Source organism: Gouania willdenowi, chromosome 10 (assembly GCF_900634775.1).
Source record: "Gouania willdenowi chromosome 10, fGouWil2.1, whole genome shotgun sequence".
Taxonomy (NCBI): Eukaryota; Metazoa; Chordata; class Actinopteri; order Blenniiformes; family Gobiesocidae; genus Gouania; species Gouania willdenowi.
Window position 1 is genome coordinate 34,080,858 of NC_041053.1, and position 26,405 is coordinate 34,107,262.

General features: G+C 35.9%; 2 protein-coding genes across 2 annotated transcripts; both read left to right on the forward strand.

Moving 5' to 3' along the window:
- The first annotated feature begins 1,660 nt into the window (after positions 1-1,660).
- Positions 1,661-16,376, forward strand: maea (macrophage erythroblast attacher, E3 ubiquitin ligase). Its single transcript, XM_028459169.1, has 9 exons — positions 1,661-1,798; positions 4,060-4,242; positions 8,197-8,400; positions 8,514-8,636; positions 10,681-10,757; positions 10,881-10,989; positions 13,024-13,157; positions 14,053-14,248; positions 15,292-16,376. The coding sequence occupies exons 1-9, from the start codon at positions 1,730-1,732 to the stop codon at positions 15,385-15,387; spliced, it is 1,191 nt and encodes a 396-aa protein (XP_028314970.1). The 5' UTR covers positions 1,661-1,729; the 3' UTR covers positions 15,388-16,376.
- Positions 16,377-19,410: 3,034 nt separating this feature from the next.
- Positions 19,411-22,350, forward strand: LOC114470839 (heterogeneous nuclear ribonucleoprotein A0-like). Its single transcript, XM_028459172.1, has 3 exons — positions 19,411-20,556; positions 21,826-21,925; positions 22,263-22,350. The coding sequence occupies exon 1, from the start codon at positions 19,495-19,497 to the stop codon at positions 20,401-20,403; it is 909 nt and encodes a 302-aa protein (XP_028314973.1). The 5' UTR covers positions 19,411-19,494; the 3' UTR covers positions 20,404-20,556; positions 21,826-21,925; positions 22,263-22,350.
- The last annotated feature ends 4,055 nt before the right edge of the window (positions 22,351-26,405 follow it).

A 26,405-nucleotide genomic window follows, 5' to 3' on the forward strand; every position in this document is an offset into this window, starting at 1 on the left:
GGAAGTGCTGAGTGCAGGGTAGAAGATAGAAGATAGTTTCACAAAGGCTCCAGCACCACCTTCCTCTGTGTGCGTGCGTGTGCGTGTGTGTGTGTGTGTGTGTGTGCGGCATGCATCAGACAATGATCCAGTTGTCAGCGATTACAGTCATTTCCAGCCAATCAGCGGAGCCTCGTGCTGGCCTGTGGCCAATGACGGGGAGTTTCTGCAGCTGTGGGGGAGGGAGTTCCCTTTCAAAAGACAAAAAATGTAGTTTCGATTCATCTAATATTCATGAACGGTTGAAAGTTAAAGACATCAATTAAATCGGACAAATGAAAGAATCCCCTCTTGTTAACAATTACATATTTAAAATTCAAACCGACGGTTTTAATGTATCTCATTCCCTTTTTTGTATTAAGTTTCAGTTCTGTGTAATACTTTTTGGGCCTGTACTACGACGCTGGATAAGTAAATCCTGGATTTAACTCCATTAGCGGGCTTCACCTAAAGGCTGAAACATACTCGGGTGGACACCCGTGAAGCGGAGTCCGCCAGGCCAATTAAATGCAAAGCTCAGATTTTACTACGTGTTAAATAATATTTAGCCGTGTAATGATTTTATTTTATATTTTAAAAATATATATTTATTTGAATGAATATTCTTTTGTGATTTACATTATAAGACTGTTGAGCAATGTTTTGAACGAGTGAGTGTACAAACACTTTTTTTTATTTATTTCATTTAATTACAGCACTGGATTTCAGTTTTCCATCACTTGAGTTTGGTCGCATGAGTTTTGATTCAATGGATGCAAGCCGTGATTTTTTTTTTTTTTGCACAACTCAACATGAAACGTTGCTAAACTATTCTTATATTTACATGTACATTTGCAGAGGTGACAAGTAACTAAGTACATATACTTAGTTACTGTACTTAAGTAGGTTTTTCTGATATCTGTACTCAACTTGAGTATTGACTTTTTTGTGACTTTCACTCCCCCCCCCCCCCCCCCCCCTTACTTTTTTAAACAAATATCTGTACTTTCTACTCCTTTGAAAAAAATTAACTATTTACTTTTAAGACCTTTGAAGATGACGCTATGACGTAAAAAGCGAAAAAATGTTGGTAGTTTGAGCTTTTTTTCTGTTCGGCAGGTCCTTTAGTTTTATGGTTAACATTTTAAAGTTTTTAAAAATGTTAAACTCAAAGCTGCTCTGGGTTTATTTATTTTCTTTTTTTTTTTTTTTAAACATTTAATTTACAATGCAATCTGTAATGAAGTGCTAAATTATCCACATGTTCAAAGGTAACAGATTTAACTGGTTTCCATGTACCAGTATTCTACAGGTTCTTAAAAAAAAAAAAAAGTTATAGAATTTGCTGGTTTAAAAACCCTGTTTTAATTGAAGGGACATTTGTTTCACTTTTTTACTTAAGTACATTTAGTAGCATTTTTTTTTTTTTTTTTTTTTTTAACTTTTACTCAAGTAAGGGAGTAACTTCAATACTGTTACTTTATTATTCCAGTATCTATATTTTTACTTGAGTACTGAAGACTTGTTTTTTTATCACCTCTGTACATTTATTTAAAAGTACTGTACAGAACAAATCAGCGCTGTGACTCACTGTTTTATGCAGTGTGGACACCACGCCACCAGGCGGCGGTACTGTTCACTGAAGCTCATTCTAAGTCGATGAGAGAGAAAAAAAATACACAAACAACCACAAGAAAAGCACAAAACCAAGATGGCGGTGCAGGAGACAGCATCTCAGCTCTCCATGGCTCTCAAAGTTCAGGAATATCCCACATTAAAGGTAAACTCACGCTGGAATCGGGCTTTATAGAGAGCCTTGTGGATGCAGTGTCCCTGAAAAGTGAGGTTGGTGGTGAAAAATGTGAATTTGTTGTTCATTTTGAAGCGGTGACAGTAGACCTGATAGGGAGGCTAACGTTAGCAAATCTAGCTTGGCCTTATAACGAACTATCATAAACTCCTAATATTTCTTAACAGAAATAAAGAGGATTTCTGGTTAATTTGTGGATTTGAAGTAGGGTGTTTAACGCGTTGTATAGTTCATCCTGTGTTGGTTAATCATCTTACTGACAGCTTCTCGAGCTAACATTAGATGATAAACTGTAAAAAAAATACGAAATATTTCAGTGAGGTTTGTTAGCTTGTGTGTGTGTGAAGCTGAGAAACGTTAAAGATGAGCTAATGTGGCTCTTTATTAAAGGAAGCTGGCGTGTGATTCGTTGCGGCACAATAATATGCTGACATGAAACAACATGGACGTCCATGAAATGTCATGCAGACGTGATCGGCCTGTAAACCGCTGCTAGGCTGTAACGGTCCGGGTCGGTTTGTGGCTAGTGAACGGTTGAACCAGTGCTTTGTGGGTCGGTAGATGGATGGGATTCTTCTCAGTGGTCGGTGGTGAGATCATGAACCGCAGGAAGGTCTTTATTATATTACTGCGACACCGCTGAAAAGAGCCACATTATCAGTGAGTGTGTGTGTGGAGGGGCGTCGTCTTCAGAAGCTCAGTCGTGAGTATCCTATCCATGCATTGATCAAAACCACGTCCTTTACCTGCTGCTGCTGCTGCAGTGTCTATGTTATGGATCCTTTCAATGCTTCTGTTAGATGATGATGGGCACCATTTTAAAGAGTGGATTGATGGAGTGAGGGAATAATGGAGAATAAACTGAGCAAAGCCTTTACAGAGGAGAGGGCGGTGATGTAAATGTCCCAAATGGTGCAGGTGCTCGTTCATCTCTATGCACGAAAAGCATGAGCTTTGCATTTCATTTCCATCATGTAGACTCTTCACTGTGCATAGCAAAAATCTATTTTTAATGGTGTTTGTTGCATTCCCATATTATTATAGATTCCATATCAGTAAAAAATAGTATCTGATTTTATTGGCTTGCATCTAAAATCTCCAATATAATGTATATTCTTTTAATTGGGTTTATTGGTGTTATTTTTCAGGGTTTTACAATTATTATTTTGTAATTTATTCTGTTCAACTGCAGAATATTCTTATTTTTAAGTGAAATTACAGTAGTGGTTAATTTACTCTTTACTTTTTTCATTTTATTTGATTTATTGTTATTTTTCAGGCTCCTCTAATTTTTATTTTATTTTATTTTATTTTATTCAATTATAGAACACTATATCTGGTTAAGGTTAAAATGTATGGAACCCATTGAAATAATATGTTATGGTTTCCTTTATTCTGACAACTTTTTCCAAGAAATTTACTTTGATCTGACATATTTCGACTGCCAACTGTCCTTATGAGTTTTATACGGACACATCAAAGCCATCAGTAGATGCATATTCATCAAAGAAACCACTCTTTATTCTAATGTTCAGCAAAATGTATGTTGAGAAATATTGATCTCGTGGGAACGCTCAGTAATCTGTCCACAGTCAGAAACCAGCGATTATGATTTAAATGTATTAATTAATCAAAATCATTTGGGTACTTTTCATTGTGTCAACAACTTAGACCACATTGTCTGTTTGAGAGGTCAAATTTAATCATCAAGTTAAGATTGCTTCTGTCAACAGATTCAGATGCTGATGATTTGCAAGCAGATTTATTTTTGAACAACTGGTTTCCATCAGAGCCAGCAGCAGCAACAACTTCTGTTATTTTATTTTACAAAATCGGTGCACACGCTGTTTCCATAGGTTTCCTCTAATATGTGGAATTATTTTTCCGGGTTTTCTTTAAAGGTCACACTATGCCAGTTGAACCAAATGTAAAGTAAGATAAAACTATGATTTTCCTTGCTAAATTGATCGTATAACTCATTCTGCCCAGGAGTTTTTTTTTTTAAGTAAAGTCTAAGTTAGATAAAAGCTTAAAATCATATTTTTGTTCTTGAACTATCTTTATTGTTTTTGCAAAAGTCACATTTAAGGTTGGAAGGTTCTATAACAAAAACAACATGTTGGCTTCACCTTTTCTGTATGCATTGCATGTACAGTACACACACAACAGCTGTTGTCATCCTTCCTTATTCCAAACTTGTCTAAACGATCCTTTTGTCTTCATCTGCACAGGTGCCATATGAAACTCTGAACAAACGTTTCCGAGCGGCTCAGAAGAACATCGACCGGGAGACGAGTCACGTCACGATGGTGGTTGCAGAGCTGGAGAAGACGCTGAGCAGCTTCCCAGTGGTCGACTCCGTGGTGTCTTTGTTAGACGGAGTGGTGGAGAAGCTCAGTGCGCTGAAAAGGAAGGTAAACATGAGACTTGCAATCTTACAGAATAGGTTTTTGAAATTCTAATCATTTGAAAACTATTCCTCAAAGGAAAGGATCCTCAAGAATCTCCAATTTGTGTTGGTTTGCCCCAAAAATTAAGCTTTAAAGGCCTTTGAGCTGCTGCTACGATGGCTAAAACATAGGGCTGCACAATTCATTGAAATTTGATCATGATTTTGATTGCCACGATTAGATAACCTGATCGTCTGGAATATTTACATTTAAAATGTGGGCTCTGCAGCATATGAAATCAGACACTTTCTCAACCTTGTAATTGTTTCCATTTAGTTGCTTTTCGTGAAAGCACTCTGTAATAGTGTATTTTATTCAGTTAACCCGTGGTACATTTTAAATTCTTGAGTTAATTTCTTTTTTTGGGGGGGGGGGGGGGGGGGGGGGGGGGTATGTATAATTTTTATTTAAGCATAATTTTGCAATGTAAACATTTCGTATATTGTTTTTTTTCAAAGTATTTCAAAAGAAATACAGATTTTTCCCGAACATGATAAATAATTGGGATTATAATTGTGATTACAATATTGATCAAAATAATTGTGATAATCATTTTGGCCATAATCGTGCAGCCCTACTAAAACATAGCCATTTTAGCCTTTGTTGTTGGTGCATGATATGGTTATCATGCAACAGCTGTGAAAAGCTCAGTTCATCGACCTTTCTTGATTATCTCATTAAGGCCTGTGACGGAGTGAAATCAAACCTTGTAGTAAAATACAATGACAGACATGCTCTGTTTTCCTGACATTTTAAAGCAAACGACGCAGCACTATTATCTAAGTTTGTTACTGAGAGCTAGAGAAACTCACCAGCAGCTTCACACGTGATTTGAGTGAGACCAACCGCTTAAAGTCCCATCATTCATCCTGTTAACAAAAGCACCTCTTATGACTGCAGTTTCTTTCTAATGCTGTTAACTCTGTGGCCTCTCTGTGTAGTGACTTTACTTTAGAGGAATGCAGCTTTACTCTGGAGTCAATTCACCAACCAGCCACAACATTAGGACTACAGATAGGCCTTCAGTGAGTTTATTCTGTTATTAACCGTTTGTTTCCTGTAAGCATCACCATAAAGCTGTTGCAAACTAGACTCTACTCAGGTTTGATGTTTTTCTTTTCTTTTTTTCCCAACAATATATTTATTATTTCTAGCTTTTACAACACACAACAGCGATATAACCTCTCAGACACATATTTGTGCTTCTGTTTCTTTACAAATAATGACAAATTACAAAAGTGTACAGAGACTTGAATTTGAATTAAATTCTTAATATTATTATTATTAACATCTGTTTAGCCCATTGTCCAATACTTGGAGCCCTACGGCTTTTCCAGTTCAGTGTAATCAGACGTTTAGCTTATAGTATACTCATGTCAATAAGCAACTGTTCACATTTAGTATATTTAGTATGTTTGGGATAAATTCCCAAAATTAAAAAGCAGGTTCCTCAGTTAAGCCTTTTGAGATGACGAGGTATGAGTATTGTAACTACATCAGTGTAGCGTTTTCTTCATTACACTTTGTACAAGTATCTGGAATGCCAGGGTTGTATTTATTCAATTTAACTGGGGTGATGTAAACTCTCATCTACAACTTATATTGTAATATCCTTAACCATAAGTTAATAGTTTTTTTTTGGGGCTTTTATACTAACAGAATGCCATTCTTCAAGAGACAGATTTATTTCTAGGTCCTTTCTCTGTGCCTCAAGTTTAGTAGTTGAGTTCTCTGAACAGTTTGACACCAGTAAATTATAAAATTCTGAGATTGCTCCTTTTTTTTACTCTCTTCAGTGATTTTGATTTAAGTGGTTTTAAAAGATTGCTTTGTTTTTTCCTAATAAAGTTTCTATGTTGAAGATATTACTTCCTATGTATGCTATATTTATGTTGAAGCATTTCAAATGACATCTTATCATCTGAACCTTCAGTAAATAAAACCTGAATTTTTCCCAAAATTTTTTTCCCAAACCGTGTTTAGCCCATTGTCTAAACACTGCATCTGCTCTGCCTGGTTAAGGTTTGATGTTTTGCCTTTTATGCAAAATATGCAATTGGCTGTAATGTTTTCATTTGCCAATCCCATCAATGACATCATTGCTGTCTTTTGCTGTATGTCATTTATTTAAATATTAAAAAAAAACAATGTAATGACAACACTATGGGCCCCTAATCATTTTTAAAATGACCCCATTTTATAGACTATGGGGCCAAAATTGCCCCTATAATATTTTTTCTAATTTCATTCCCTGCCGCAACATAACCAACAATAGACAGAAATATTAATGGACGACAGGAGGTTAAAGAGAGGTTCGCCTGTCAAGCAAAAGTCTCTGCATTTATCTGTGTTTTACCTTATAAAAGTTCTATTTTTATGCTTGAAACATGTTTTCAGTTTCAGATGATTTAGGAATGTCATTGTCAGATAAAAAAGGATCAGGGTCAACTGCTGATTCAGATACCAATGCTCTTTGAATATGGTAATGGAGTCCTGTAGGAAGAGAATACTGCAAGGACCCGAACGACTCATTTTGTTCAGCACACATTTCACTGAGATCTCCAATGATCCTCTGCACTTTATCACGACTGTACTTGATCTGTGTTGTAAAGATCATTGCTTGGATGTGGGAATAAAGCAGCGCACATAAGAAATGAGCCTGGAGTGTGACGGAGACTCACACAGAGCAGGAGAAGGAGAGCAATGAGAAGGTTCTTTTCTGCAGAACCGGATCAAGACGGGGCAGAGAAGCCACCTGGGGGAGAGTAACAGAGACACTCTTGTCTTTTGATTTTAATTCAGCTGCTGCACAGTTCACTGCAGCAAAAATACCTAAAAATGTTCCAAGTTAAGGGATTTCTACTTTGATTTATAGCCTGCATCTCACTTTAAGCGAATACATTCCAGATAATATTTCATATGAATTTCAAACATTTGTTATATTGCATATTAGTGGCTGGTGATCGATTGGTTTATTTAATTTCAGTAATCCGTGATCAGCTCAAAACATCCTGATCATGTCAACGCAGTAACTCTCTACAAATCCTATTTTATCATTCAAAAGTGTATTGATTACTATGATATCAGTTCTTTCACATTTTCCTTGTGCACCGCTTTGGAAAAGTATCAAACATTTATTTGCACACGTGCATGACGAATACAATTTTAAAGATGAGTAATTAAAGTAGTAAGATGTGTAACTTGATAACTTTATAATAATCAAATTATTACCTCGCTGTCTTTATGAGCTGCCAGAGCAAGAATTGTGGTTATAGTTCTGTTTTCTGGAGGGTATATTTAGTCAGTTTTGTCTTGAAAAAAACTATTTTATAGAAATTGTGCAATAAAAACGGAACTAAATAAAATTTAAATGACAAACTCTGCCTCATCAAACCTTCAGTGATGAGTGGCAGTATTCCCAAAACAGCTGCCGACGTAATACAGATTTTACGATAGATCACATAGCCGCCAGCTCCAATTAGCATCCTTGCTACCATGATTCCAATCATGTAGATATCCTCGACGTCCTCAACAGAGAGTAAAGCCAACCACACGACCTTCAAACGCTCCCAGGAATCCATCATCTGGCTGGAAACGTTCCATCAGGGCACGCAGGCTCACCTCGGCCTGGTCTTTTCATTGAAAAAATTTGATAAATTGCACGAAGTGACCAGTTGACCAATTCCATAGTTTCGGTTTTGGATGAATACAGAGAGTCTCCTAATAGCACAGACAGCAGACATGACAATCTGGCAGCTGGCAGCAAGGTCAGATAGGGAGGAGAGCGGGAGTAGAAAAATGTGACCCCCTTCACGAGAAGCAGAAAAATACATTTGTTTAAGATGTAGGGTGAACTTTAGGATGAACCAGGTATTTTTTTGCGTTTTTATTAAGGTTTTTTTTTTTTCGTCGCTGCAGGCCGCCGAGTCTATTCAAGCAGAAGACGAGAGCGCCAAGCTGTGCAAGCGCCGCATCGAGCACCTGAAAGAGCACAGCAGCGACCAGCCAGCCTCAGTCAACCTGTGGAAAAAGAAACGCATGGACCGCATGATGGTGGAGCATCTGCTGCGCTGTGGCTACTACAACACGGCTGTGAAACTGGCCAGACAGAGCGGCATAGAGGTAACTTACAGAACCACAATAATTCACTATTCTTTACTCGGCTCAATGTAGAGTAATCAAAGCGAAATAAATCATTGTGTTTCTGAGCTTCATCTGCTCTCATGTGTTCCTAGGATCTGGTAAACATTGAGATGTTCCTCACAGCAAAGGAGGTGGAGGAGTCTCTAGAGAGGCAGGAAACGGCCACATGCCTGGCATGGTGCCACGACAATAAATCTCGCCTGCGTAAGATGAAGGTATGGATCATATCCACTTTATTCATAACTACAGTTCTACCGCAACGCAGATACACGGTCCATGATCAGTACAATCAAACACATTAAGCCATTGTTTTCAACCTTGGGGTCGGAATCACCTGGAATTAAAATGGGGTTGCCTTTATTTATTTAAAAAACTAACATTTTCTGAATTATTATTTTCCACATACACATCACACAATAAATATGAAATAACCGTATCCTACACTTAAACTTTTATCAAATTTAAATCTAGTTCAAACAAAATATAGTATAAAAATATCTGGTGTGGCTACTCTGTATTTTTAACACACTTTAATAAACAGGATCAAAAAAATATTCTAGAAAAAGAAAATGTCTCTGGGGTTGCCAGACATTCGTGTAATCAAACCTTATTTTTACACTTCAAACAAGATTAAAATGATCATCAATATAATTAGAAATGTCTTCACTGAAAGAATCAAATCTGTTGTATTTTTACTAGTTAGTTTTTCTATAACACCAAAACAATAAATGGATTAAAATGAATTAATTCATTATATATTATTTGCTCTTTTTTACAGTTGTGAAAGTGTTTTTTAGCGTTTTTTCTTCATGTCTTATTTCTTTATATTTATGATGACTTTTAATGCTACAATCAAATCGCCCTTTCACTGTCGGAGTAACAAAATATTGCCTTATCCCATTCTAAATATTAGGTATAAACCTATAGCTGTGTAACTAGACCCAATGCTAAAACATTTAAATCAATACTACCATCTCATTATGTTATAAATATAAAGCAAAGTCAACATAAATTCAATGCTTTCATCGTCATTATACACAGTATAATGAGATTAGAGAGCTTCTCCTATTTACATAGCAGAACATGTTTAAAGGTTACAGTTAGTAAAATAAATTGCAAATGTGCTCATTAGCAATAAAAGGGTAAAAAAGATAAATATGAATATGAAGAAGTTTTTGCTAGTTCTCATTTGACTTTAATGCTAAGATCTATTGTTGTCTTTACAATCACTCAGTCATAGATTGATGTTGGTTTTTATTTTTAATATCTCAGCAACAAGTACAAATAAACCACAATAGTATTTTCCTGAAAACATTGCAGTGCAATAAATACAATTGAATTAAATAATAGAGCACTATTATTAGTTCAAATATAAGTAAATGAATATGTCTACTTGTACGGTGGAAAAACGACTTGTTTTCTTTAAGATTAGAAAAAAACAGCTTGTGACTAGTTTATGACTGGTCCTGAAAGCTTTGCTCTGTCATGACAAGCATCAAGTTAAACTAAGTGCTAATCCAAAGATTATCTCATTAAACCAGAGTCCAGCTCAGGCTTAGTGCCGTGTGTTGCGTTGTTTTTTTTGCATTTTGTAAAATCTGAATCACATTAGCTCATTGCCTCAGTCAGACAGCTGCTGTGATACAAAAATAACTTCCTGATTAAAGAATTTACTGTATAAAAGGGACACTACACATAAATAAATATTAATATATTAGTGTGCAAGATTATAGCAAGAGCTAATTTCCAAGATTTCGTCCTTGTCTGAAAAATGCAGCCATGTAAAATACAGCTCACATTGAAATGCAACATTAGAATTAAGAGCAGGAGTTTTGAATATACCAACAGTACCAAAGATATATGTTTAATTCATTCATTCATTTTCAATTATTTTAATTATTCAAACAGGTTGAAATAAATAAAAAAAATTTAAAAATGTGCAACGTGATAGGGCAAAAAAACAAACAAAACTGTAGCAAAGAAAATAAATTGCACATTGTTATAAGTTCATCTTTCTGTTTCTCTCGTTTACTTCCAGAATTTTGCTCGTAAAAATTAGTTTCAACTTTTTTTGTGGTAATCTGTAGGTTTTCATTTCTTCTCTGAACTTTAATTTCAGAACAGAAGTAAACCAGCAAATGTGCTGAAAGTGCTACAGTTTATCACAATAATATAATGCATTTTCTTCTTCTTTGTATCTGGTATTTATTTAACGTAACACAACAATGTACACATGGTATCTTCTTCTCTCATTGTCAGAGTTGTCTGGAGTTCAGTTTGAGAATTCAGGAGTTTATCGAGCTCATCAGGCAAAACAAGCGAATGGATGCAGTCCGGTAGCTAACGTGCACCACATACATTTCCCCCCTACATACTGTACATACTCATTCTGAAAACTATTAACATCATTTCTATTCACTTTTCTAAAAATACTTTCCTTCCTTTTCTGTGAATATCAGACATGCACGGAAGCACTTCAGTCAAGCAGAAGGAGGCCAGTTAGATGAAGTTCGGCAGGTGATGGGAATGCTGGCTTTCCCATCGGATACACACATCTCCCCATATAAGGTATCACTGGCTAACATCTAGCCGTCGAAAACATCATGGAAGTAAATGTCATGAATCATGATTAAAAAAAGATTAAATCTGGGCTTTCGCCTTTAATTGGCCATGTAATGTTCTTACATACATGGAATTTGTCCTCTGCATTTAACCCATCCCTGAGAAGCAGTGGGCAGCCATTTTTGCGGCACCTGGGGAGCAGTTCGGGGTTAAGGGACTTGCTCAACATCCCACAGTGATGGCCCAGGTGAGGCTTGAACCGGCAACCCTCCGATTACAAGCCCAGCGTCCTTAACCAAGGATGGGGGAAAAAAATGAGATTTTACGATTTATTACGATTTTTTGGGTGCCGATTTTAATAATTGATTATGCTTCCGAGAATCAGGTTTTTTATGCATTTTTTGCATATTTTGGCGACCACTGGGTGGCGGTAATGCACCAACAAGTGATTGCAAACTCGAGGGAGAGTTGCAGCAGCTGGGATTTCCCTTTAGCAAACAAACCAACAACTGTGATTAAACCTGCACCTGTGCGATTCTATGGCGAACGGATTTAGCATGAATCTCTGCTCTGGACAAGTAGCATATTGTATAACACAACGAACATTACTGTTCATTTTTTCCGTCACCATCCAGACATAAAGCTAGAGCAAGATAAGACACCTGGCAGCAGAACAACGGACCCTGGATGAATATTGAATAAATTTATCCAGGTAATGAAGCCAGCCAAGGTGTCTACGTGCATTATGTCAGAGGAGGCGGATCCAACCCTGTCCATCATAGTGTGTGCTGCTTCGTGGAGCTGATCAGCTGTGTGCACCCCAAGTGCGCGCATCAGCTGCAGCTTCTTAAACGAAACTCTGACGGACCTCAGAAGGATGTCCACGCTGGTCAACTATTTTAACATTGTCCAATGTAAAGCCACAGTTTGATCACACTACAGAGTAAATAACAAGTCTAACATTGATGACAGATGATGACGATTAATGTGCTGAATGTGAGAAGTTAATAAAATCAGGCTTTCCACACAAACATTATTCTGTCGTTAGTATGAGGGGAAAAACAGATATTTTAACTGTGGCTCGGACAGAGAAATGAGGCCGATCTTCACACTACAGTATATTGTGACTTCTCTTTTGGAGCAGCTTAACTACCTGCATGTTGACCAGCTGTTCGTGCACAAAAACCTAAACACTGCAAAGCACTTGATGAACATTAAAAGTTTCAGTTGACTAACTTCAAAACAACAAATTTGTACAGAACTTTTTGTACATGTTGTTTACCTCCTTTCTGATGAAGGTTTTATTTTGTTATTTATTTCAGTCTAAATAATAATAAATCAGTGAATAACTGAATGTGATGTGATGTGCATAGTTTTTTGGAACTGTGACATATTTCTAGAAGTTTAGGATTCAACTTATGTGTTTGGATAAGGAAAAAAATTGTGATAAAATTGCAATACTTGTAAAATCAGAATCGCAATTTAAATCGAATCGGGAGTAAAATCGAATCGAGACAAAGGGATATCGTCCCAGCCCTAACTAGAGACCAACTCATATATTACTTTTTACAACTTTTACATGAGCATTGTTACAAAATGAGTCTCAGAAGAACTTATATAGATAAAAAAAAAATGAATTATTATTGTTATCAATATTGTATAAGTTTTCATCTTCACTGTAAAGACTCCACATCCCACCATGCAATGCACAAAACTTTTTTGACATTGTCAATAATAGAGCGTTTCCAGTGCAGATAAATACAAACTTTTTGAGCAGCATTTTACATCTTTTTTTAAGCAAATGATCTTCGATTTAGGCCTACACTACGTCTCCATCAAAAATTAGTATGTGTTGGAAATAGAATACCTTAAACCGTGTGGGATGAGTTCTAAATAAAGTAAACATTCACGTGTGTCGTCGTCTTTTGAATGTGGGCATTTTTACCTTTGAGCTAGCTGGTCTAACCATGAAGATCAAGATGAAAATAGGCTAACACAAACCATAAGTTCTATTGTGTGAATATGTTTTTTTTTCTTCAGGATCTTTTGGATCCAGCCCGCTGGAAGATGCTGATCCAGCAGTTCCGTTACGATAACTACAGACTGCACCAGCTGGGAAACAACTCTGTGTTCACCATCACTCTGCAGGCTGGTCTGTCTGCCATCAAGACACCGCATCCTTTGATCATGCTGTTTACCACGCTTAGCATCTATGGGAAAGGATTAGGGCCAATTTTGAATAAATAAATAAATAGAATAAAGTCCAAATGTGGAGATTAAAGTTGAAATTTTGAAAATAAACTCAAAATACAATATCATGATAAAAATTGATGGTCTGCTAATGAAGTCAAATCTATGGAAGCTGACCAGGTTCAATTCACCATATACAACTTCTCTATTAAAACTGGCCCTAATATGTTTCTGTAGCTCCTCTGTAGCCACAGACGGACTAAATGCTCCACCTCAAACAAACTTTACTGTTTTTTCCTTATGAACAGATTCAGTTTTTCGCAATATTTCTTCAAAGTCCTTAAAGACATTATAACTTCCGTGTTTATGAGCTAAAAAAGAAAGAATCATTTTGTTGTTAAACCCAGCTTTGAAGTATAGATTAACGCATTCATCGATACTCAGCATTTTGTAGACGGCCACAATCTGCTGTTTGTTGTTTTGGTGAATCTGGTGAATTGGCCCTCGTCAGCTTCTATAGATTTGACTTCATTATCAGACCATCACCTTTTATCACAAAATTGTATTTTAAGTTAATTTTTAAAATTTCAACTTTAATCTCGACATTATTATATTTTAACTTGATTCTCGACATTTCGACTTCATTCTTGATTTTCCCAAAAATAAATTTTCTCCATCAAAATTGGCCCTAATTTGCTTCCGTAAGCATCCAACCCAGAATGAAGAAGATATTTTTTAAAAACAACTGGGGACAGGTCTCGTGACATCAAACATTGTTATTGTTGCATACTTCCATCCATCCAGCAGTTTGGATAAGTTAAAGAATGTGTCATTTTGCATGTATGCTTTGAATGGTGATCCTTAACAGGCCGTTTCCAGTCAGTGCTACAAGGAGGACGGTACGTCTAAAAACCCAGACTGCCCCGTGTGCAGCAAGTCACTGAACAAACTGGCTCAGCCTCTACCCATGGCCCACTGCGCCAACTCCAGACTAGTGTGTAAGATCTCAGGGGAGGTGATGAATGAAAACAACCCTCCCATGATGCTGCCTAATGGATACGTCTACGGCTACAATGTAAGAAACCAAGAAAAGCTGCTAATAAGGGTGTAATGATTCATCCACATTGATCTGTGCTTGGCACGTTGGCCTTCCGAATGACAATCAATCAAATCGTTTTAAAGGGTAATCAATCGATCGTGTCGATACAAGGAAATAATGCATTGGATATAAGCACGGCAGACTTTATATGGATGTGTTTTTTAAAGCGCTTTTAATATTAAAGATGTTAATGTCTGCTGTCTGTGACATCACGCACCAGCAGACAAACAAAACCGTTACCATTAGCTATGCTGAAGCCTCAGGATTTGCCATTTAATTAAAACGAAAAGTATCAGGTTCAACCACTGCTCATTTAACATGAAAAGATCTTAGTTGCACTTAATTTTTTACATTAATATTGTATTATTCTGATGTATAAAAAACAAAGCAGAAGAGTCAGGTAAACCATAAGTGTATTTTTATTGAAAACGTATTATAATAATAATAATGGCTTAAATTTTTATAGTGCTTTTTTCGAGTAGACTCAAAGCGCATACAGAAACAACTATTTATTCACACCAGTCACTCACATCAGTCATACTCGTGGCACCCACGTATTGAAAATGAGAACAGAAAAGACATGTTATTTAAAATGAAGTGTTGGTTGGACTTTGTTCAAATAAAATGTTATTAAATTTTCCATTAAATATTGCTTACTTGTTTGTTCAAGTTCATAATAAACTTATAGATGATTCCCTTAAAAGAAACAACAGGAATCTATGAAAGCTCACCTGTACTGTCCAGTATTCAGGAATATATTTCACAATCACTGGTTCAGTTATTATTTTGGCTAAAAAGTTACTGAATTGAATTCAACTCACTGAACGTTTCGGATCGAATCGTTCTAAGTTAACCAATATCGTCCTTGAATCGAATCGGCAACAGCGAATCGTGATTCCAACTGAAAATTCAAAATGAGTCGTTACACCCCTAGCCGCTAAAATCTCTTTACTAACCATATTACAGCAAAGTCATGTTGTCATTTTTGTGTGTGTTTTTTTTTTTTTAATGTCATCCAGTCCCTTCTGTCCATTCGCCAAGACGACAAAGTTGTGTGTCCCAGAACCAAAGAAGTCTTCAACTTCTCTCAGGCGGAAAAGGTCTATATCATGTGATCAGCTGTGACCTGACAACGCACTCAGAGCTGCTCTAGGAGCTGTGACCCAGTGCCCCCCCACCCCTCCATCCCATCCCGGGGCTCGTTCTCAGACTGTTCTAGATGTGGCAAAACGTCAGTTGATCTGATCCATTCAAGCACACATGGACTATTAACATATTTTTCCACTCTGGAGATATTAGCGAGTAGAAAAGACTAAAGCAGTGACAAAACTCTCTGGTAAACGTTTGATTCTTTCCAATGACAAATTATTAGAAAAAATGTTTACATTATTTTCGACTTCCTCCCAGTTTTCCAAGCTGTGCTTCTTCGTTACTTTATATTCCATGGAAGCGTGAGCCACTCGTGTTAGCACGAGATTTTTATTTTTTTTTTTCTGGAGTAGACGACGACATCTTGTGTGATGCATGCTGTTGATTCCCTTTGTCTTCTGTCCTCGTTTGTTTGGACAATTTGTTAAATGCTTAATTTCTTTTTGTCAAATCGTGCCCTCCCAGACCCACTGTGGCAGCGTTACGACAAAATGTAAATATTAGATCAATCATCATACGAAAAATTTAACATGGAAACATTTAATGTTTGGACCAGATTTACAAATGTCTGATTTTTCAAAACAAGGCAATCGTTTAGTAGGAGTTCCCCGTTCTGAAGTTACATTTGTCATTACAGCTGCACATTGTTCAAAGAAGACACTCATATCGGTTTATTTCATGTAATATCAATGTCTTCCTTTGTTGCACATGAGGTTTGGTATTTCTTAATTTTTTTTTGAGACTTTTATTGTGTTCATAGAATGAGACTCTGGTTGGTTTTAGCGTTCCATAAGCCATAGTTTTAATCTCATGGCTCTTTTACCAACATATGAACTACTAGAAAAAAAGGTTTAGGTGAGTCAGCATTTCATGTATTTTCATGCACACCCCAGCCTTCATTAAAAAAAAAAAAAAATCTTCCCGAAGCTGTTTAACAGTTCTGCATTTTTTCCAAGAAGTCAGAGGAAAGCTCATTTTACTTCATGACTTTCAGATGTACTGTAACAGATGGATGTCTACGTTGATATAAACCTAACAACTTGCACATCTGTTTGTTTGGACTGATTAACGAAGCAGTTAAAGCTGATGATTGAAGTTAAACCAGGATCAGTTTTGTGGTCGGTAATTTCTTCCATTCTGAAGTTGCCTCCTTTGTATCCATGTATGATTTGGAGTTGTGTGTGTGTGTGCGTGTGTGTGTGTTAAAAACAGAGAGCGCCCCTTGTGTTTGTCTTTGTAGATTAGAAGCAGGGGCTGTTTCATGAGCAAAATGTCTCATAAAAGGTTTTAGAGAACTTTTTAGTTTGGTCTTTTCTGTTTCTGCTGCGTCTGTTTTTCTTTCAAAATAAACATACATACAAGCAGGAAGAAAGTTTGGCAAAACAATGACAACAAAGATACACAAAATGATTCTAACACAAAACAGTAACAAGAAAACTACAGAAAAATACATTAGACACAACAATACACAGAAAAATTTACAGAACACTCAAAATGGCAACAAATATACATAAAAAAAGCCTCTATAATCACACAATGACAACGGAAATATACATAAAATGACAAAAACAAACAGAATGACCACAACAAACACAAAACAATGACTTAAAAACACACGAAGTTCAACAAAATGTTCATTAACAATTTTTTTAGGTCGCTATGATTGTTTCTAGAATTTTTCCAATCTAACACTTAAGAATAAATCACGCTTTATGTCTGGGGTGTTAAACTCATTTTTGAGGAATTTTAAAAAGACATTTATGGGAGTTTTTGAGAGAAATTACAGGATTTTTCACAATTTGCAATTAAAAAATGACGTGTGTTAAAAGTATGGGAAATACGGTGGCATTTTTGTGAATTTGGAGGCACTGATTTATCTATAACTGAATTAGTTGGTAATTTAGACAACGGTTGATGTTTTTGCTGTCATTTTAGGTTTCTCCTGCGGGCCAAATTGGATGTTCTAAAGGGCCAAAATTGGGCCCCGGGCCTAGAGTTTGACACATACGCTTTATGGATTTAAAATTTGAAAAATGATGTTTACTAAACACGAAAGAAAAATGGACTGGGACATCATTTGGGTTAAGAACCATAGTTTGTACATCTATTATCACCTTATTTTTCTTACCGGTATGTAATTCTTTGCAAATACATATAAGAATGTCACATTTTTATAAAAAATAACAGACATCACCTTTTTTTACAACAGTGTAGACGATGGACTCGTTAAAAAAGAATCAATGCCTCAGACTCTTTCTTTGTCTAATCTCAGGTTGAACAATTAACAGAGAAACTCCAGCCTAAACTACACTGAAGTGTTTTTTCACCTGAAACTAAATCTCCTCAGTGGGAAGAAACTGTCTTATTGTTTGAGGCTGTGTTGCATTTAGCAATAGAAAGGACACTCGTTCATTTACTTCTCTAACAGAATTTGCGTCAGTAAATGTTTTGTTCAAGAGGATATTAGAAGAAAGAATGCAGATACCTTTGGCACACATACAGAATGCTGTTGTTGGACCAAATTTGTTTAAAATGATACTATAATACAGATATATGGCCCCAATTGCTCTAATTTTGTGCGGCCCCTCAAAGTAAACGCACAAAATGACTCCAAAAAAAGAAAATACACACAACAGCAAAAAACAAACAAATTTACTCCGAAAGACACACAAGACGACTAAAGATACACAAAAATAATGACTGAAAAATATACAAAACGACAAAATGTTTCCAAATTACTCACACACAAAAACACACAAAATGATTCTAACAACACAAAACAAACATAAAACTAAATTACAGAAAAATACATTAGACACAAAAATGTGTACACAAAATGACAAGAACAGAAAAAATACAAAAACAAATGAGACGTTTGCAAACCACTAACGAAAACACAAAACATTAACAAATATATATTAATAAAAAGCCTCCAGAATACACCATTAAAGAATGTAAAATGTTAAGGTAAATGTGAGTCTAAAATGTGTGGCATGAGTTTTACTGTAAAGGTCAAAGTGTATTTTAGGTACTCTGTGAAATATAAACCAAAGCTTGATGTCTTTAACTTCTTTTAAGTGCTGTTACGCACATGACAAGATCGCCCTGATCAGATTAAATCAATGTATGAAATTGATTGAATTAAAAAAAAACAAGATTAGATTTTTGATGGAGTTGCCATACAAATAAAAAAAAACTTTTCCAACTCCAATGGACTAAAATATTTCAAATCAATAAACAGCATATTTATGACATGGAAACTAGAAAAATAAGGGCTAATTCCATATTCATCATCACACATCTTAAACAATTGATAATATTCACATATTATAATTCTTTATTTTGAAACCGATTATTAGGAAATGAAAAGCACTATTTTGTGAAAGCCATTGTAATTTTATTTTATCTATTTCAATCTGTTAATTTAATCAAAGGTTGTATAGGTCAGGTATGACTGTTTATATAGTGTTTCTAATCAAACACATTTGACAATAAATCAAGCTTTATGTGGCCTCTAAATTTAGATGAGTTTGACCCTTTAACAATTTTATAGTCAGGAAATGTTTTTTTTTTATTATTATTTTTTTTTACTAAATACAAATGTATCTCTAAAGTAAATAATTCTGAGACATATTTTGGGCTAAGACCCATTGTTTGGGAATCCCTGAATTGGATATTTTAAAATCAGCATTTGCTCATATTTTGAGTTGAATTCCGATTTATTTCGTTTTTTTACATTTTATTTGCGGTTTGGTTTTTGATTGTCAATGTTGTGTATTATGTTTTTTTATTTATTTTTTTTATTAACAATTAAAAACACCACAAAACAGTCATATTTATATTCAAATACCACGTCCCAACAGCTCTGTCATAGGGATTGCGGGTGAGGGAAGTGACGAAGTCTACACGCATGCGCCAAAGGGTCCCCAAGTATGATTTCGGTTTGAAGTGACAGGGGATATTGCGTCACAGCGGTTTGGCTATAAATTCTGCTGCGCCCTTCGTCCATCCTCCATTTTGCGACCAGCTCTTTGTCAAGGTAAAGTCAACCAGCGCCATCTTTTTTTTCAACAATGAACGACCAGCTTTGCAAACTTTTTGTCGGTGGCCTTAACGTGGACACTGACGACGATGGGCTGCGAAAGCACTTCGAGCAGTTTGGCTCACTGACCGACTGCGTGGTGGTCGTGAACAAGCAGCTGCAGCGGTCCCGATGCTTCGGTTTCGTCACCTACTCCGCCCCAGAGGAGGCCGACGCTGCAATGGCGGCCAGGCCTCACACCGTCGACGGCAACTCCGTCGAGGTAAAGCGGGCCGTGGCCAGAGAGGACGCCAACAAACCCGAGGCCCTGGCCAAGGTGAAGAAAATCTTCGTTGGTGGCTTGAAAGATGATATCGAGGAGGAACACCTCACCGACTACTTTTGTCAGTACGGCATGATCGAGAAGGCCGAAGTGATCTCCGAGAAGGAGACGGGCAAAAAGAGAGGCTTTGGCTTTGTCTACTTCACCGACCACGACGCCGCTGACAAGGCAGTGGTGGTGAAATTTCACACCGTTAACGGACACAAGGTAGAGGTGAAGAAAGCCCTGACCAAGCAGGAGATGCAGGCTGCTAACAGAAACACAATGGCTCCCAGAGGGGGTCGAGGCAGAGGCATGAGAGGAAATCAAAATGGCTTCGGCAACAGGGATTACGGCGGAAGCTACAACTACGGAAATGGCGGGGGCTACGGTGGTGGCGGATACGGAGGCGGGTACGGCGGCAGCCAATATGGTGGCGGGTACAGTGATCAAGGAAGCGGCTACGGAGGTGGAAACGGCTACAACGACTTCGGCGGTGGCTACGGGCAGCATTCCACCAGCTACGGCCCCATGAAGTCCGGGCCTTTCGGAGGCCAGCGGAGCGCCGGGCCCTACTCCAGAGGCGGAGGAGGCGGCGGTGGATACCCCAGAGGCGGGTACGGAGGAGGCGGCTACTAAAAGCAGTCACGAGGTAGATCCTGCTACACCACCACCAACCCCGCCACGCAGGACCCACCAAGCCAGGATTTGGACCCCTAAACTGAAAGTCTGTAGAATGGCGTCTGCCACGGCAGGCCCTAAACAAAACGAAGACCTCCATAAAACAAACAGGTAGGAAGGTCACTTCCCTGAACACCTGAATATAACGCACAACTGCTGGCGTTCAACTAGGACACAATAAAGCAACTTATTTACAGTGAAACCCTTCATTATTTACCCACGCCCTTTTGCGTGTAGTTGAATAATTTTTTTTATTTGCGTTTAAAATGTTTTGACTTCTGATGTGGGATTGTGTTCTGCTTATTTTATCCAGGATTGACCATTTTAATCGATTAGCCTTTGTTTTCAGGAGCACACTTTCAATGTTTAAAAATCAGCATGTTTTGTGGTTTTCATAGTTATAGAAGAATCATTTGTATCCCTACCGTTTTTTTTTTGGACTTTCAGACAGGAGAATTTACGATGCAGGATGCAGTGTTTCCTTTTACTGTTCCAACTTGCTCCTAGTTGTAGTTTTCAGTCTATATATGTTCATCTCATTTTCTGTAGCAATATCAATGTATATTGTATACCTTAATGTTTGGAGAACAAAACCTACTGTTAAGATATGCTTATGTATGTGCATTTTAAATAAAACGTTATACCACATAGCTTAGTTATTTTACTTATTTAACCAGGCTTCCAAGTTTATTCACAGGTTTATAAGTGACTTTCATCATTAGTTACATGGCAGCAGCCTCAAAGATTATACCCTTACTCTCAGGTGGGTGAAATGGTTACACAATGTAGTCTACCCACAGCCAATGCATGTAGGCTTTGTAGGGTGTGACCTTGTTTTGCAAATTTTCATTTTCTAGTTAACTGCTAATGACTTTTCTCTTACTTGTATATTCTACACATGTGGAAAATATATGTACATGGACATAAGGGCTCTGTTGTTTATCTTTGATTATTCCTTACATTTAGGTGTTCTCTTACATGTATTCCAGTAGGCTATTCCAGCCAAAATAGCCGTAGCAGTTTGTTTGTAGGCTACATCAGGACCCTGTTGATAACCTGGGGTCGGTTGTGATAGGAGTCTGAAATATCTCTTTAGGATATCCACTTCCAGCCAACTAGGTATGTAAATCAACCTGTCTTCACTCTGTGTTGGTCAACAATATATGGTAACTATTTATGTTCATAGCTAATTTTAAAACTTAACAAAAGGGGGCGGGTGGATGTTTTTTAACCTCACCTTCAAACTTTTGTAAGTGGGTGGAGGATGACCCATAGGTTCCACTATATGTTACGCTAACGGGACACTTAAATTGGCGTCTCCTCCAAAGGAAAACTTTAAACCCTATCCTTTCTCACTATGTTTTTCTTCATCTTCTCCAGGTTGCTATGGTAACCTGGACCTGAGGACATCACCCCACTAATGGCGGGGTGTCTCTTGCCGACAGGGGGTGACTGGAGTGGTCGTTCCTCTTCCACTCAGGTGACGTCAGTTGTCAAACTGGATTGTGGTCAAGTTCTTGTATTTTCATCAAAGTCTTATGTTTTTAAATTGGGACTCGTTTCACATGAAAATAATTAATGTACAGTTTATTTTGTGTTAACCATAAGCTTTAAGTTTTTGGCTAAAGATAAAATGGTAAATTTGTGACCCTTGCACATTTGAAATGTAAATAGAATGGCCTTTTGCCTTTTTTTATTAAGTATGACCAAGCTTTGGTAAACATTGGAAGAACTATGAACATAATACTCCATTAGAAGAGTTTTATTTTGTTAGAAGTGTTGATTAATTTATGTTCACCTTGTTCTGACCCATTTAGGAGAATACTTGGCGATTACATCACCCTAGAAAAGGACCAACAGGATATGCGTTACTTGCAATAAATATTTATATTTTTATATACTGAAGTGGTTGTGACCTTGTTTTCTTTTTCTACGTCTAGGTATGTTTCCATATCGGAAACATAAGTTTTCAGTCCAAAGTATTACGTTAAATGGGCAGGAAAAAAAATCTGCTTTGCCAGCTAACATTCTCAGTTGCCATTAGTAATGGAATGTGCAAATCTAATTAAAGTCTTAATGGACTTGTGATCAATTTGAAGGTTCCAGTCTGCAGGTAAAAGTATTTGGGTTGGTAAACAAAATAATGCATGGCACAGTTAAAATGTTCAATGTTTGAATTTAAAAACAAAACTAATTTTTTTGGGACAAAATTTTTCAGTGCACTAACCTTTTTTTTTTTTTTTTTTTTTTTTTATACAAGCATATTTATGACATGGAAACGACACAAAACAATACTTTCACACAACTTAGACAATTAACATGAAATAAATTATTTTGAAACATTTGTAAAAAAAAAAAAACTTTTTTTTTTAAATTGTTGATTTAATCAAAAGTTGAAAATTGTGCTTTCCTGATCACTGTTAATAAATGTAAAATTAAATTACAATTCAGGATTATTTTTTGTGATTTAAAAAAAAAAAAGCCAGCCATAGCACTAGAACAAGCTGTAAGAACATACTAGGGCTGGGTGATATGGACCAAAATTCATATATTGATATTTTTTCCTCTATAATCTCTTTTTTTCTGGGCTCTCTTACTGGAAAGACAAATTAACTTAAATTTGTTAATGCAAAAATACCACACAGGCATCTTTATTAAATAACAATCCATATAACAAATACATCAAATGAAATGAACCTATTTAGTATGAAATAGTAGCATCACAAACACTAAACAATGCCCTTAAAATACTTAACGCAAGGCAAATGGCTGCACAATATGTGCCACTTTTGGCCTTTTATCCAATAAAGGACAGCATGTGAGTTCTGGGTTAGGATGCATTTAGACAGCTGTCCTGAGAAGAAAGGAAAGCAAGAACTCCTAAAACAAGTATGTTGATACAAAATAAGTTATAAAAATACATCATAGGTGATATTCTAACTTTCTATATTAACAAAATACTAATCTTGCTTTATCTTGAATCTTGATATATTGCCCAGGCCTTCTCATTTAATCTATTTTTTTTCCAAATGCAGTTTTCTTGTGTAGGACATACACTAAACAAATACATTCTAAATTAGTGTTCAGTTCTTTATATTTAAGGTTTCAATTTAATTTCAAAGATTGGTTTTATTGAAGCAGTTTTTCCAGTTAAATGATTTATTTTGTTTTCAGTCTTTCAATGATTAAGGTGAAACTAAAGTACAATAATGGAATGAAATGACATTCTTTAAAGGGCTTATGTTTTTAGAACTGAGATTTAAGATAATATGAAATTAATGAACAATATAGAAATTATTTTTAGGCTTTTTAATGTATTTTGTCAATTCCACTAGTCCAGACACCTTTGAGTAAGGCAATTAATTATGTTTAGTTATTGTAACAATAAAAGAACAATAGTGTTTGGAAAATACTTCATAAAATGACTCCCAAAATATAGATTAAAGATAGTCCTGCACAATGTTTCAAGATATATCGCATTTTCTATTTCAGCTGTATATATAAATTTACAATATCATTTATAACAATATATATTTTTTACAGCTTATTTTGTATTAAAATACTTCTTTTAGGAGTTACTTTTAAGAACAGTGTTATAGCTCACTTGGATGGATTGTGGAGTGCATCCTAACATTATACAAGTATTTAATATTATACAGTCAAACGGTGTCCTTTACAATTTTTCCATGTTTCTGAGATAAATATTTTATAGCTTATTTTGTATTAAAATTCATGGGTGCTTTCTCTACTTCTCAGAACAGCATTAAAAGCTCACTTAGATGGATTGCTGAGTGCGTCCAAAGTTAGACCTTCCCCTAAACATGCCACACTACAGAACTCACTCACACGTGCTGTCCCTTAGAATAGAAAAAGCCAAAAGTGGCCCATTTTGTTTTTTGTTAATAAATGTGACATTTTTCATCAGCCTATTCAACCCAGAGTTGTCTTTCTTGAAAGACTTTATTGAGTTACAAAAAATAGAGATTTATATCGTTTATTGCCATTGTGAGAAAAAATATCAAAATATGAATTTTGGTCCATATCGCCATAGTAATAAAATGTAAGTGAAACCAAGATAGATTAAAAAAAAAAGAATACTCAAAGGAGGCAAAAGCTTTTGTTTATATGGACCATGTGAAGTAAATATAAAAGGATTTGTCATTTGTAAAGGTTACCTTGGAATTATTTTATTTGTGAATAAAAGTATTTTGGTAACAATCTTACGGTTCCCCAAAAAATCATGGTGTTTGATGTCCTTTATGAATCCAGTTGCTCTTTTTCAGTAAGTTTGTGAAACGCTTGGGAAAATTAACATTGAAAAAATAGAAGTATTGGGAGCTATAACTTGTGTATGAATTGAATCCAAAAGTTACAATCTCCCAAGTGAAATTTTGGCCGGGGTAGGAGGTATGTTTGAATTTGTGATTGTTTCTTTACCAGCACATGGTCTTTAAGAATAGCATTTTTCTTCGGTTTTAAAACACTGTGATTGTCAGAGTGATTCAACTAATACTTTAATGTTAATAAGATAAAATAAAGCTTAAATTGCCTCCAGTTTAACCTATAAGTCATTTTTCCAGACAAAAATGTTTGGATTACATGTACTTTTTTTTCACTTCAACACCTGACGATAAATGACGTTAAACTCGTGTAACTCATTAAATCAGATTAAAAAAAACAAATCCTTTGCTCAAATAACTACTTTCAACTAAATCAATTTACAATGTGTGTAATTATTTGTTTTATTATGCATTTGCACATAGACACATCTATGATGTATCTAATCATATTCCTTCTTGTTCTTAACAAAATTAATTTCAAAACCCACATTTTTATATTGAAAAATTGCTATTTACAGCAGACAACAGTCAGAACTGGAAAGCTGTAGTCTATCATACGAACACAAAAAATGAAATAAACTTGGACAAAATAATAGTATTAGTTAAATTTGAAGTGCCCTTAAAGTACTTTGTTTAAAGCAAATAAAAATGTATATACATTGTGTATTTAATAAGGTGAAACCTTTAGGCAGCCATTATAAAATTGAACAATTATAAAGATTAGTAAATGATGATCAGTAAATCCAGCTGCATCATAAGCAAGCATTTCAAAACAGTTGATTAAACATCCATCTTCATACCTGCTTATTCCCGTTTAACAGGGTCGCGGGGGTCTGCCGGTGCCAATCTCCGGCTCTCATGTGACATTGGGCAGGGGTACACCCACAGGGCGCCAGTCCATCACAGGGCAAGTTGATTAAACAGCATTGGTGAATTAGTATTAGTAATATCAGATTTAAAAGAGCTGACAGGGTGTGCAGAAAGTGTGGTGGAGCATTATTGGAATTCAAAAAATACCTTAAAATTAACTAATTGTACATTTCTGGGTCAGTTTAAGGTTTACAATATGAGGGATTTCAGAATAAAAGATTCACACCATTGCAGAAATCTTTGAAAGCACGAGGGGTTTTTAATAAACAACGTTCATCCACCAATTAATAAAATACTTTGCTTAAAAATGTCAAATGAATGGTAAAATTTGGTAATCAGAATAACTGAATACTCCTTGAACCTAAGTATTTGAAAATCATTGTCAAATTATAAAGTGCAACCAGATATATTATTAATATGAGATTTCAGGTCTGTTTTGAAAGAGCTGACAGGATGTGGGGCATTATTATTCAAAACGACTTAAAAAATAAAATTCAGTAATAGTAAATCTCTGGGTCAGTTTAAGGTTTACAAATAAAAGATTCACACCATTGCAGAAATCTTTTAAAACACTTGGGAGGTTTTAATAAACAGCTTTAATTTGCAAATGTATGTGTATTGTGTATTTAATAATGTTCTTATCGGAATCAGAAAAGGTTTATTCACCAAGAACAGTTTTAAAACAAGGAATTTAACTCGTGGATGATGCGAAGAACGAAAAAAACAGAAACACTATAATAATAAAAATAA

Excerpts from the sequence above, each read along its gene's own strand:
- maea (XM_028459169.1), top strand. The coding sequence starts at position 1,730 with ATGGCGGTGCAGGAGACAGCATCTCAGCTCTCCATGGCTCTCAAAGTT. Across the intron at positions 13,158-14,052 it reads CTGTCTGCCATCAAGACACC|TCAGTGCTACAAGGAGGACG; the intron begins GCATCCTTTGAT and ends GGCCGTTTCCAG. Across the intron at positions 14,249-15,291 it reads GATACGTCTACGGCTACAAT|TCCCTTCTGTCCATTCGCCA; the intron begins GTAAGAAACCAA and ends AATGTCATCCAG.
- LOC114470839 (XM_028459172.1), top strand. The coding sequence starts at position 19,495 with ATGAACGACCAGCTTTGCAAACTTTTTGTCGGTGGCCTTAACGTGGAC.